The following is a 14,432-nucleotide window of genomic DNA, read 5'->3' as shown; positions in this document are numbered from 1 at the left end:
TTAAGTGGAAAAAAGTGGGCTTTTTGTCCACCTGTTGTGACTCAAACCTAGGATTACTACGTCGATGACAGACCATCGTGCATGGATTATATGCTTAACCCCTGTGCCATTGCTGCACCCCAATGTTATCCTGGTTCAATATCAGGGATCAGGGAGGTCTTGTTGGTCTCTGTCTCCATCTCCCGATACATTCTCGCGTGTGTCCGACCTTTCAGACATTTCAACATCTTTTTCTAAATCCAACATGTAGCATGTCATAGACAATTGATGTTTGCAGTTTGAAGAACACCTGCTTGCTTCTGATAATTTCCCTAAGATAGCCAATGAGTGTTTGCGTTATATGACTCATCCAATCACACTAGTTTTCACTAGATGTGGATGGCGCCAATGATCTGCATTGGATGGAACACTTGACATGAAATAAATATTAAGCTGAAGCTAAGAGTAACGCGTAACGTTTGTTTTAAAAATTTAAGGAGTAGAAAGTACAGATACTTGTGTGAAAATGTAATGAGTGGAAGTCAGAAGCAGGAAGAAAAATAAGTAATGGAGTAAAGTATAGATGCCTAAAAAGTGACTTAAGTACTGTAATGAAGTATTTGTATTGATGCCAAGGTGTAACAGCTGCAAAATACAGGTAAAATATAGAGAGGGGAAAGAGAATCTGATACTGCTATGAAGACGGATGGGAAACATGGTAGATTATGGATATAATCTGTGATTCAAGAAAATTCCCCTTTTTGAATGCTTTGAATACCAGAACTCTAAAAAGTATTTGGCTGCTCATGCAGGACTTCTGTTTAGTCTATATTACCCTAACAGAAATTTACTTTAGAACAAAACCAGGACTGCATCAGTACATTTATGTACCATATACTAACACAGAATCAACAAAGCAGGAAAATAAACCAAAGCACATCAGTGTTGGTCTAATATGTAAAACTGGACCAATATTAACATTAAATGTTTATTTCCATGTAGATGGTGTTTTTATTTCAGAAGGGGGAGGACAAGAGGTGGAATTTGTGTTTGTGACACAATGGGAGAAGGCTTAACCATATTTGTTTGTTCACGTGACATTCATAGCAATGCAGCAAAGGGTTGTGGGTGTTTAACTAAGGCAGAAGCTCAATGTGAATACCTTAAATCAGTTCAGACATTAAAGCCAGGACCGAAGGGCTTCTGCTATTCGAATAGTGCTTGGAGTTTGGATGGGGCTAAGGCCATACTAGCACCAATACAGGTAGCACATACAACAGTTGGCTGCTGTACCCCAATACCTTCCTGGTTCAGTATTGGACAGCTACTAATACAAATAAACCAAATATTTTTAAAAACTCATTGGTTTCATTCATAAGACAGCTCCAAACACTAAAACATCCTACTGGCTGAATGTAGAATGTGAGATTTCTGAGAGGTTGTAACACATCACTGAATGCACTGAATTATGATCCAAATTTCTCCACAACTGAAATAATCTGGTGTAACTTAAATGCACCCAAGAGGCTGTGAACATGCAACATGAGCCAGAAATTAAGACGTAATGCAATAATTTGAATGAAACCCCAATTTATTAATTTACATTGCACTGTAGACCAAGTTCTGAAAAAAGCCAAACTTTTAGTTTTTCAAAATGTATACAATCAGAATTAAGAGCTTACCTGCCATGAAAAGAAATATATAAATATTCAAGATTACTGGTTGTATTCACACCAAATGACACTCATACAGTTTTGTCTTGAGACAAGTGGGTCAAAATGTTTTTTTATGTAAATGATAATTTTACTAATCCATCTATCATTTTGAGTTAGTACCCAAAACATAAATGAGGTCTACCTAATGAGGGGGTAAAGCCAAAAATGATCTCAAATTTTACTTAATATTCTTCATCAGTCACATACAAAACAAACACATATGCAGACATGCAAACTATTGACATAAGTTTAAAGAAATGAGAAAATAAAAAGAAAGTTTTAGTACTTAGGGAATCTACCAAAGCTAAAACAAATTATTGTAAATCATGTTATTCATATGGTGTAACCTATTTTCTCATATAAAACACATCATATAAGTTGAGCTTCTGTGACTCTACGCAGGCTGTAAGTTGTAAGTATGTAGTTCTGACTCATCCAGTGTGCTACCATTTCCATTTGGCAATTGTTCGTATTGAATAATCTTTAGATTGCTCCACAATAAATGCATCTTTCATCTGTTTCATCTGAATTACAGATTAACTAATAAGGAATTTGACTAAGACGCCCACTCTTTTTGTCCTACCCTAATTTCCACCATAACGTGAGAAGAAAGGTGAGAGTGCAGTGTGACTGGGAGAAGAGGAAATCCTCGCATTACACCCCTGTTCCTGAACATTAGAAAAGGACTTGGCACGGTTAAAATACCCTCTTCTCACTCTATGTCTCCTTCTCCCTCCATTGATCTCTCCTTCTTTTTAAATCTTCACATATTTCCACGCATATATATTCTCTGCTTTTTCTCTGCTTGCAGGTGACAGACAGCCTCAGTTCCATATCTTGAGGAAACTGTCCCAGGATCCTGTGCAGCAGGCCATGCCGTCTGCAGACACACCGATGCAGCTCACTCTATTATCGTGACCGGCCAGGACACCTGAAAAAAAGTATAGATGTAAGAGGTTAACAAATTCTGAAATGAAAGCCATTATCAATGGCCTGAACAGTGGGAGCTGATTTATCGCTCTCTTGAACCAAAATACGTGCTAAAGTGCTCTTTTGGGAGCCAAGCCGTGCACTAGAGTGCTCTCTTGAGAGCCAAAAACGTGCTAAAGTATCCTATCGAGAGCCAAAACGTGTCTTAGAGTTCCCTATCAGGAGCCAAAATGCATGCTAAAGTGTCTTCTTGGGAGCCAAAACACAAGGTAAAGTGGTGTCTTTGGAGCCAATACACACGCTAAAGTGCCCAATTGGGAGACAAAACACATGCTAAAGTTCCCTTTTGAGAACCAATACACCTGCTTAAATGCTCTTTTGGGAGCCAAAACACATACTTAAGTGGCTTCTTAAGAGCTAAAATGCATGCTAAGTGCCCTCTTGGGAGCCAAAGCACACCACAGTGCATTCTTGGGAGCCAAAACCCATGCGAAAGTGCCCTCTTGGATGCCACAACACGTGCTAAAGTTGCCCTCTTGGATGCCACAACACGTGCTCAAGTTGCCCTCTTGGATGCCACAACACGTGCTCAAGTTGCCCTTTTTGGGTGCCACAACACATGCCAAAGTGCCCTTTTGGGAGCCAAATTACGTGCTAAAGCAACCTTTTGGGAGCCAAAATGTGCATTATAGTGCCCACTCAGGATCAAAAACACATGCTAGAGTGCCCTCTTGGGGGCCAAAATGCATGCCAGAGTGCCCTTTAGGGGGCTAAATCACATGCCAAAGTGCTCTGTTGGGAGCAAACTTGTGCTAAAATGCTCTTTTGGGGGCCAAATTACATTCTAAAGTGCTCTTTTGGGAGGCAAAACTTGCATTACAGGGCCCTCTCAGGAGCCAAAACACATGCTAGAGTGCCCTCTTGGGAGCCAAAATGCATGTAAAAAGAGACCCTAAAGTCCACTCTGGGGAGACAAAACATGCTAAAATAGCCTCTGGGGAGCCAAAACGGGTGCCCAGTGCCCACTACAGGTGTGAGGATGTGCTAAATATTTAGTCAGAATTATTTATCAAAATTAGTACATTTATTATTTCTGTTTATTGCCAATCTAATAAGACAAAATTTCATAAATTAAGATTATTGTGCTTTTAAAACAATTCTGGATTGTCTGTTTGAGGGTGTAGAGGCTCAACAAGTTTAGGTGAGCACAGTCAGGGTTACGAGAAAACACTGCATTTATGAATTTTAAGGCAACACCTTAGTTGCACCATGGGATTGTCTATCATACTGTTATGAAGGATCAGAGATTAAGATCTTTAGAGTTAAATGTGTTCCTCAACCTTAGATCAAAAGCAAAAGATCACTGAAAGATGCTGCCTTGCTCATTATCCACAGAGACCCAGGTGTGCTAATAACTAGATTAACCAATTAAAATAGCACTCAATGAGGAAAAACTGTAGCTACTTCTGAAAGAAAACAAAATATATATATTAATGAGGAAAAAGATAAATGTTTGCAAGCTTAAAAACTACCATTCATACTGTTAAGTATGGGGGTGGAAACTTCATGTTGTGGCGATATTTTACACCAGCGGGGACTGGTACATGTCACTTTTATCGACATTAGGTGGATAAATGTGGGCAATATCTCAAAAAATAAGGTCACAACAAAAGAAAACAGCCTACAAACCCAATTTAGCCAGGAGGAATGGGCTAAAATTCCAAAAAAACTGCCTGAAGAAGCTTTTGGATGATGACTGACCCAAGTCATAAGGTTTAAATAGCAGTTATGCTGTTTTGCATTGTTTGATGCCAGCAGATTAGGACGTTTCTGCACCAACTTAGCAGCTCCCCTCCTTATCTTCTACAGAGCCCAGTTTTCATTCGTTTTAAGTGCTTTGTATCATTTTACCACAATTACTTACCCACTCTCTCAGCCTTGAGTGTGTCCCAAATGTTAACGTTGAAGTCATCATAGCCTGCCAGTATCAGCCGGCCAGACAGGGACGGGGCCAGAGAGGTAACGCCACACATGATGCTGGAGTCCTGGTAGGTGATGAGCTCCTGGTCAGCTCGCAGATCAAACAGTTTCAGGGTGGCATCATCTGATCCTGTTATCACTGCGTTGCCATTAGGAAAAAACTGAAGAGAGACAAATGATCGTGAATGAAGTCTTTCTAGATGAAAAGCAGACTCAAAACTTCTTCTTCAATCTTACCCCAATGGCGTTGACGTCACTCTCATGGCCTGCAAAGGTCTGTCTGCAGGTGCCCTCCCTGATGTCCCACAGCTTTGCTGTAAAGTCACATGCTCCTGAGATGAAAAACTTAAAGTCTGGAGCTACAGCCAGAGACATGCAGTCTCCTTGGTGTCCTGCAAAAACAGTCTTCTGGGTCCCTGTCTCAATGTCCCAGAGTATGCTGAAATGAGATAAACTTTTAATTTATGTCTTAAGCACTAGGATGAAGGTCCAGTTAGCTGTCATTTAATCTTACCAGGTGCAGTCTCCTGAGCTGGTGATGATCTCAGTGTCGCTGATGAAGCGGCAGCAGGAAAGATAACCTAATCAAACAAAGACTCACTGAATGAGTTGTGTAAAAAAATTAAGAGAAATAAATATTCAAAATGATGAAGGCTGGTGTTTTACCTGTGTGTGAAGCCAGCTCCCGCATCACCTTTACATTTCCATCCTTGCCCTTCAGGTTGTAGATGGAGCACATGTTGTCCAGACCACCACATGCCACCAGGTTTCCTGAAGGTGCATAGGCACAAGTCATCACCCAGGATGACTTAAGGGGGATGGCATTCACCTGGGTACACACAGAGAGTCCAATTTCATAAAAATCTCATAAACTGCACTTCATTGCTTATGCTGGATTTATTCTATGGATCTAGAGACTGAAGTACAGAAGCTAACAGTGTGGTTGAACAGGAGTTAAACACTCTTTGCAGTTTATAAGGATACAATAAAAAAATTTAAGAAGCCATAATCTGCTCATCCTTCTATTAAATATAAAAAATATGGACATTTTCAAATTTTTTTTTAAATTTTTAGGTTTACATCAGAATATATAAGTAGCCTTAAATGCATTCGAGCTGGGGAGAATTTATGAATGCCAGTGTTTTTTCATACATTTCACTGAAATCCAAAACTATAAAGCCTTAATCCTTTGTCCTTTACTATGAAAAGTTATTTGTTTGACCGGGGTCAACACTAGAGTAATACAAATTTAAAGAGTGCCTTATCAATGCATTACCAACAAATAAAAAGGTATTTTATTGTTTATTTTCCCTGGTAAAAAAAAAATGTGCTTTATTGTATTTCAAGTATATTCATATTTCCTATAGTTTACTGAAAATGTACTTAGACAAATTGTACTTTTTGTAAATATATAAAAAGTATACTAACATTACGCTTTCATGCTAATACTTTTAACACACTTTAACATAATTACACTATGTTACACTTTATAGAAATATATTATTAAAAAAGTATACTTTAAGTGAAAGTTATGTGTAATTTCTAAAGTGTACTTATTTTAAATTTGTTTTTACATATATTTTTGCTATATTTTAAATTGTATGCTCAAAGTTGTCATTGTAACGTACATTGAAAGCATATTTTAAAAGTACACATTTTAATATCGACACTGTAATATTAAGTTTGAGTGCATTTTAAGTTACATTTGAATCTAATTATGAAGTGAAGTTATATACGCTTGTACTTCAGGTAATTCTTTTGGAAAGTGTTCAATAGTATAACTACAAAAATGCACTTAAACCCTATTATGCAATTTTGTGCTGTGTGTAAAGTACACAGATAGCAATTATTGCAGTTGTTATGTAATGTTTAATAAGTTTTGAAAAAGAAATATGATACAATACATCTTACACACAAAACCACATTGAACAAAACACTAAATGTTCACTTCAAAAGTACAGGTGCACAAAAATGTGTGTTCTGCTGAAAAGCAAGTGGTTTAAAGCTGGTGCAGTGCTACATTATGATCTAACAAATAGCATAACCCACATTGCAACAGAAAAGTTAATACTGGCCAAATGCAAAAGAAATAAACTTAACACATTACAATTGTCTCAAGTGTTCAAAAAAGAACATTTCATTAGTATTGTTTAATGGATCAAAGCAGGGCTACTGCAAACAAGACCAATTGGTGAGTGCACATATTTAAAAGTCGCTGACAGCACTTCATGCATATAGGAGTGATATGTGGAGGTTGTTTGGCCTTGATGTCTGTAAAGTAGTAGCTCCCCAAGAATTTTAGTCTTGGGGAGTTTTTGGTTCAGTACTGATATCAGAATTCCCATAGACTTTGAATGCACCACACCTGCACAGCAGTTAGTCACGGCTCCTCCCTGCTCAGAGCTAGCGTGCTTTTCTTTTAAGGCCTTGGTCTGCATGGAGAGAGGTAACTTTCAAAACATTCCCATTTGGTTTTGAAATCTTAAGATATCTGTATAAAACGCGATTTTGATTATTATATTTGTATTGTAGAAACAGGAGATGTAATCGGTTGAGCAGGAAGATTTGCTGTATTATTGTGTTGAAGAATATCCTGGTGAGTTCACATGAACCTGTGAATGAAATATATATATTTTTTGAGATGTAAAACCAGTCAGGATATAATGTTTTGTAATATATGTAATTTTACTAGCTCTTTTGATTTATTGAATGCATTAGCACAGTGAGAAGGAGGCTAACACACCCCCCATGTGCTCTTCTAAAAAAGAAAATGCACTTTCAAGCTAGCTACATCTTGTGTGATGTTGCTGTAAAACCCCCACAAGGGGTTAACGTAAAATTAACCCTTCATAGGTGTCCTGGATTGTTTTTTCCAGATACAAGTATTGACTACTGACCATAATGATTTCTTAGACAGTGAACCACATGTAAATTGATAATTTTACTTTATATTTTTGTCTGTATAAATGTGGTAAAAACCAATTTATATTATGGTGATTACATGATTTATTTTCCAATTGAAGTAATTGCTCTGCACATTTGTGTGCAGGCTGTTTTTTTTTTTACATAGTTGCAGAATCTGCTGTTACAGCTGAGCAGTTCATTGTATGGACTGGACTAGACTCCACCAGAGATGTTGATGCAGAATGTTCCCAATGTGAATGCCATCCGGTTCCCTGGAGGGTGGTAGGAAAAACAAGGAAACTTAAGGATTTTTCTTCCCTTTCTTTCTGCGGATTCATAATTTTTTTCTTTTCTGAGATCTCTGACAATTTTTGTTGTTACTTTGTTTAATTTTTTTGATCAGATCTGATAAAACCACTTGATGCATCAGATTTATTTAAATTCAACTGAAATGGACAATTTTTTTTTCTGGTGCACTTATGGACCCTGGTATATCATACTGATACAATTTGTCAGACTTTTCTGATGTACTGCTCAAAAATACTATGAATTTACAGTATCTCTCTGTTTGGTTAACAGACGCTGTTCTTCTGGAGTTTCCGTAGACAAGTGTCTCTGATGTGCGCACGGCCATCAGACGAAAATGTAACAATGAGCAGTTCAGCCAAAAAAAGGAAAATAATGTGTGGTGGGCGTGTTTTTGTATGGTGGGAGGGTTTAGGGGTGCAATAATAAGGAATGTTGTTTTTCATTGTTCAGTATTCCTCTGCGTTCTTTAAAGTTTATTTGTAATGTTTAGGTCTGCTGCCTGAAATTGACATATTTCTACAAAGTGTACTAAAGTACCAATATTTGAAAATGTGTTGTAAGTTTTATAATGAAAATGGTTAACGTCGATATGTAAATGTTTATACATTCTGAGATAGTACAAGTTATATTATTTGTAATGTACTATAATTTGGACATGTTTCAAATACATTAAAGTATATTTTTTCATCTGCACGGAAGTATATCCACAAGTCTTTCAGCATTTAGTATACTGTTAATACATTTGCAAGAATGTGCAAGGTAGAAAGTAGTATAGCAATGTAATGATAAAGTATATTTACTATTAACTGCAAAGTATGCTTTTTTAGTAATTGGAATAAGCCAACAGTATAATTAAGCATATTATTACCACAGTAAGAGTATATTAAAAGTATAAAGCTTATATATTTTTAAGACACTAACAAATCATTTTTAATGTAGTTATAATACAACCATAGTGCACTTTAATTTGACTAATTAAGCATATATTAGTACATATAAACTCATATACTTAAAGTATACAAAATATACTTTAAGTTGTTCCACTTTAGCACATCAAAGTACACTAAATACACTTCAAGTTGAGCTTGTCCACAATTTAATTACAATTAAAATATATTTAGTACAAAATTAGTTGTTCCAAAATAGCATCCTTCAAGTTAACTAATCATAAACACACTTAAAGTATAGTAATGATTAGTGTGCCTTCAAGTACACAAAAGTATGCAAAATTTTAGTACACTTAGCACATTTATTTTTCAGCAGGGTTCAGTTAACTCTGTTTTGAATTCTAATAGTCTGATTCAATGGTTTATTTGAAATATAAGGTAAGAAATAAAGTAAATCGTTTAGAAAATTAAGATGCAAAAGCATGGATATACTGTAACTGGTTTGTTTCTAAATTTTATGATGATGCCCAAACAAAACAAACTGCTTTAGTTATTGGTTCAATTAAAACAGACCAGCAGCTTTAACACATTCAACAACTGATGTTGGCCGAATGTTTAAATTTATATTATGTCACTTTATAAACACGTTACATTACTAGGCTTTTTTTTCTTATTCAAATTAGGCAGCTTTAGTTTACAGAGGTGTCTCAAGAAAGTTTTTTAATCAGGGGTTTTTATGATATTGTTGCCGTACATAGATGGGCGAGGCATGAAAAGCATAAAATAGACAAAATTTCTTTCTTATATTTAATTTTATGAAAAGAAAAAGGCGAATGAGATTTCCTTGCATTGCCCCGCTGCTTTGAAACCCCTTGTTCAGTATTCAGAGAAAAGATTAATCAAGGCTTTCGTCATAAACTGAACAAATGACTCCCTGCTGTTTCTTTCTGCCCCACCTTGTTGGTTGTGATGCTGTCCCACACTATCAGCTTTCCATCCTGTGAGGCACTGACACACAGCCTGGAGCAATGAAAAATAAACACAAAAATGAGATCAGGAGTTGAGTTTCCCCTGGCTGCTTGAAACAGTACTCTAATCTCCATTTAATTCACTGTCCTTCAAGTCAATGTACTGTATTCTGGCCCTCTGCACTCTAATCTATTTATCTCAGTAAACAGAGCCAATATCCATTGAGAAAATGACAATTTTCTCCCAGCTAAAACACATGAATCAATTTATAGTGTTGTATGCATTTACTTTGAATCAGTGGCCCAGTGCATGGCATAGATCTTGGCAAGGTGACCCCTTAGTGTTTTCCTGGTTTTCATCTGGACACGCCCCACCACAGTGATCCCAGCTGCCGCCTCCTGCAGTGTGGAGTCCTGCACCGCCTTGCGGGCTGCCTATCGAGCACACAGACCAAAAAAACTACCTGATGACTTAACTCTTACCCTCACGGAGAACACAAACAAAAAAAAACATCCTTTTTCATTTAATTGCATCACTATAGTTTATCAAGCATAAGTAACATGAGGTCATATGTTCCAGATGTGACCTGTTAAGTTAAGAGCACATGTGGAAAAAAGATGTGTGTAATATCTGAAAAATAAAAAGGAACTGATTTTTTGAAAGTTTAGCCACGTTTTAAAAAAATATATTTTTTAATGATACATTATAATTTCCATATGTGAATTACGTGCTATTAAATTACACATTTCCAAAGTCACGTCATTTCGCTTTCATATGTGTTTAATATGACTCAACACAATATAAACTTATAATTCAAAAAATATCTTTCCTATTTTGTATAGGTTTATTTTTTCATAAGTTGCACATATATATATATATATATATATATATATATATATATATATATATATATATATATATATATATATATATATATATAAATATATATATATATATATATATATATATATATATATACATACATACATACATATATATACATATATATGTATGTATGTATATATGTGTATATATATGTATTATATATATGTATATATGTATACATATATATATGTATATGTATATATGTATATATATATATACATATATATATATATGGGTTTATCCCTCCACATGTTACTAGCAAACAATCATGTTATCTAGATAAGAAGAGAGGCATATAGCTATATAAAATATAAAATATAGGTATATATGTTCTACATGTTAAGAGTGGAACATATATAAAAACAAATGTGTTTTAAGATTTTACTATGTATGGTTTACATGTTTCTGTGTAAATGGAAGTAGATGAACTTTCTCACATGAAAGGTTTTGCATCTAAAGACAATTTAATTTACACTCCTGAAATACATAAAACAAAGTGTTTTTAAATTCAGACGGTTCATGCTTCATATATTACTGCACAATACAACGTCTGCAAGTGAAAGATTGTTTTTTTCACATGTTATTTCGATACACGTGCGAAGCACAAATGAAAAACCTGACGCTTAAATTCGAATCTACATTTTTGTCATAACTGAAACATAAAGCCATTACAAAAATATTCCTATTCATGTGTTTCTCATGCGATTTGAACACACAGTGAGAATTAAATTTTCATATGTAATAACATGTTTTTACATATGTTTGTTTTTATAGAGACAGATCCACAGAACAGAGATGGATAGGGTGTATTTATTAAATGACTATAATGACTCTCTTAGAATCACAATAATAAAATTTCACATTGTTTTTTGTCCCTTGTTTTTTAAAAGAACAGAGAAAGCTACTCACAGTGATCTGGTCTTTGAGGCTTTCTGCCTCCTTTCGCAGTTGCTCCATTTCACCCATGGTGATGATTACAAGCAATTTTTACCAGTGGATGCAGAGAAAGTTGTCTTAAAATAAAGAACATATGAAAAATAAGATTAAACTTAAGGTATTTAAAAAAAATTGCTAAAGAAATCCAAACCCTTAGTTTATTCTGGCTGCGCTACAATTTCATTTTGTAATCCAGGCTGCACCTACCTTAGCTTGCTAACCCCCCTTTCACCTGACTCCAAGTAAGAACTGCTTTGCAAGTCAAACGAGCATTCGTCTACTTTGCAAACTTTCATAAATACGCAGGAACTTGCAGAGAAACCCACAGGACACACATTCATAAGTGCACACCAATACACACGTACATAAAGGCTGTACAAGGAGGCAAACATGACATTAATGACTTAAAGTTTGTTCTTCCAGAAGATGCAACACATCCTCACCCGCAATGTACACAGAAAACCAGTACATCCTGTAACAATGTCCTCCAAGCTGAAACGCAGTCACAACACTGAGTTTATGCCATTTAACACTCTGCTGAGCTCTCACTTAGAGTTGATGGCTTTTGAATTTTGGTAATATTGTGATTAAAAAGCACAGCAAATCAATCGCCTAATGGGCAAACTCATGTGGTGTGACAAATGCAATAAGCAGACAAGTAAAGAGGCAATCACAGGTTAAAAAGTAGAGTATTTCAAAGCTAAACAGATGGTACACCAAAACAGCAATTAATTCACGATTCTAAAAATTCAGGATACACGCTCTTCCCTTTTCTTACCTTCCAATCTGACAGAAGTGAAAACTTGGCTTGATTTTATCCTATGTGTGCAGGCTGCAATCTCTCCCTCGCTCTTTTCACTATTTGAATGAGTGTCATTGTCATAACTCCTGACCGAGTGGATTTGCCTTTAATTTGTATAAAGTAAAAAAAAGGAGGGGACGGGATTGAAGGAGGGAATGAGTCTAAATGAAGAGATCTGATTTATTGGTCAGCTTTTGTAATGTAAAAAAGAATAAAATAAACATAACCTGGCAATTTCTTTAAGCTGCATGTGATCCTAAGGATGAAAACTGGTGGATTTTACCCCATTTGTTTTAGCTGTGAAAGTGTTTTTAAACATGCCCCGTGCCCTTTTGCCCACCTGTTCCTGGAATTCTGACATTGTTCCATGTGATTAAATGGCTGCTGGATGGTGAAGAGCATCCAGGCACAACAGGGAGGCAAAGGAGGGAGGGTAAGAGGTGAGACAGGAGAGGGAGTTTTTATTTTTAAATCCAACGAGGCTGAGATTTTAAGGGAAGCCTTTTGAATCAAATCTGCTCTCATCCGATTATTGACTGCTCTTTACATCTGGATAAGAGATGGAGAGCGAGGGGTGGGGAAGAGGATAGTGGGATGAGACCGGGCAGATGGAAGAGGTGGGATGGGACAAAGGGAGATTCAGAGTAGAAAGAAGAGAAAGATGGGCCTGTTGATCCTGTGTTTGCACATTTACCCCACTACCAGTTAAGAACCAAAAAAAACAACAACACACAAGTATTTTATAACAGGAGTTTCTAAACAAATGATAAAAATACAACCCCTGATCAATTTTTTTTTACAGTTTTTGCATGACAATGAAAATATGTTCTTTTGCGTCAAATATATACAACTATAGTTTTTGTCATAAGGCTATGTTAACAATAAAAATGTCTGTGTGAACACAAGTAAAAGCATTCAGTACATGTATTTCTGCCTAAATGTTCGCTATGCTTTTCAGGGAATCCATCAAGTTGCATTTACTTATCGTATGCAGTAATAACCCTCTGGAGAAATGGATGGGTTAAATGCAGAAAGCAAATTTCCCCATTGTGGGACAATAAACAGATTTACATTACATTAAAATTACATCATTATACATATAAACATAGCATAACATACGTAATGTTTGTCTGACATGTAAATCTCTTTGTTTCACCCACCAGCAAATATTATCACAACAAATAATGCAGTTGAGCTTGTTACTTTAAAAAGTTTTCATCAGCATAATGATTAACATTTTTGGAGAAAAAGATAAACAAATGGAAATTGTTTTGATATACTGGATTTTTACATAAGAAAGCTTTATATAGTTAAAAAAAAAAAAAAAAAAACGTAAAAAAATTGTAAAAAATTTTATGTTGAATCGAACCTATAAAAAAAGTCATTTCAGCTGCTCAGGAAACTCTTAACTAAGTCTTGTTAGTGAAATAAAGTCTGATGAAGAACTGCAACACATGACCATCCACTCACCAATCGACTCCGTGGATCTTTAGCTGCTCTTCCTCCAGCAATCCACCTCAGGTCGTTGTCATAAGTTCAGCACACCTTTTCCTCCTCTCTGTCGATTTCTGAAGTCACACACACAGTGCAATGCTTCTCACTCGGTCCAGTGCTCCTATGAGGAACAGATGAGGATTGTAGGGATGAAGGGAGATCAGCGATGAGGGGATAAAACCTGGAATGGACAGAATGAGGGGTAGGGCGGAGGAGGGGGATTGTTGGAGGGGAGTTAGTGAGGGCAAAAGAGGCAGAGGAAATCGTGAGAGAAACCAAACAAGGTGTAAAACGAGGATGGGGGGGTCACAGGATCTCAACAGGGGTTAATTTGAATTAAAAAATATATAGAGATGGAAATCACAGTGGGGAGGGGTAAGAAGAATGAATAACAAACCTTGGAACATGGCTATTTATGGCGGTTAGGTGGTCCTTGGTAGGTCCACCAGACCCAGGGGTGTGTGTTTTGTAAACTTCAGTTGAAGCTAATATTAGAAAGTTGGTGCATGGATGGAGCGGAAGATCAGCAGATCAGAGACCAGACTGGGAGGAATAATGTCAGAAACACCTTCAGCAAAGACAAAAAAAATTAAATAGCTTATAATTGCTGTGCAACAGAATAATCAAGCAGGTACACATACC

General features: G+C 36.2%; 1 protein-coding gene and 1 long non-coding RNA gene across 4 annotated transcripts; one reads left to right on the top strand and one right to left on the bottom strand.

Moving 5' to 3' along the window:
• Window positions 1-1,552: 1,552 nt before the first annotated feature.
• gnb3a (guanine nucleotide binding protein (G protein), beta polypeptide 3a) lies at window positions 1,553-13,962 on the bottom strand. 3 transcript variants are annotated; one of them, XM_038284517.1, is made up of 9 exons: window positions 13,767-13,962; window positions 11,468-11,571; window positions 9,962-10,107; window positions 9,661-9,724; window positions 5,271-5,433; window positions 5,119-5,185; window positions 4,842-5,043; window positions 4,549-4,765; window positions 1,553-2,625 (listed from the first exon to the last, which is right to left on the bottom strand). In XM_038284517.1, the coding sequence occupies exons 2-9, from the start codon at window positions 11,522-11,524 to the stop codon at window positions 2,519-2,521; spliced, it is 1,023 nt and encodes a 340-aa protein (XP_038140445.1). In that variant the 5' UTR covers window positions 11,525-11,571; window positions 13,767-13,962; the 3' UTR covers window positions 1,553-2,518. The 3 variants fall into 3 exon arrangements, with proteins under 3 accessions (XP_038140445.1, XP_038140446.1, XP_038140447.1); XM_038284518.1 differs by lacking the exon at window positions 13,767-13,962 and adding an exon at window positions 12,273-12,424; XM_038284519.1 differs by lacking the exon at window positions 13,767-13,962 and adding an exon at window positions 11,702-11,726.
• Window positions 6,229-8,181, top strand: LOC119783156. Its single transcript, XR_005280757.1, has 4 exons — window positions 6,229-7,050; window positions 7,137-7,200; window positions 7,654-7,790; window positions 8,088-8,181. It is a non-coding gene; the product is annotated as an uncharacterized LOC119783156 (long non-coding RNA).
• Window positions 13,963-14,432: the final 470 nt, after the last annotated feature.

The sequence above is a fragment of the Cyprinodon tularosa genome, unplaced genomic scaffold (assembly GCF_016077235.1).
Source record: "Cyprinodon tularosa strain WSP-4 unplaced genomic scaffold, ASM1607723v1 ctg2, whole genome shotgun sequence".
Lineage (NCBI taxonomy): Eukaryota > Metazoa > Chordata > Actinopteri > Cyprinodontiformes > Cyprinodontidae > Cyprinodon > Cyprinodon tularosa.
This window is presented reverse-complemented; position numbering and strand designations above follow the sequence as displayed.

Coding starts and splice junctions, on each gene's coding strand:
- gnb3a (XM_038284517.1), bottom strand. CDS start 11,524: ATGGGTGAAATGGAGCAACTGCGAAAGGAGGCAGAAAGCCTCAAAGAC. Junction 10,108..11,467: donor GCCTCAAAGACCAGATCACT/GTGAGTAGCTTT, acceptor TGTGCTCGATAG/GCAGCCCGCAAGGCGGTGCA. Junction 5,434..9,660: donor ACAGCATCACAACCAACAAG/GTGGGGCAGAAA, acceptor GTGTGTACCCAG/GTGAATGCCATCCCCCTTAA.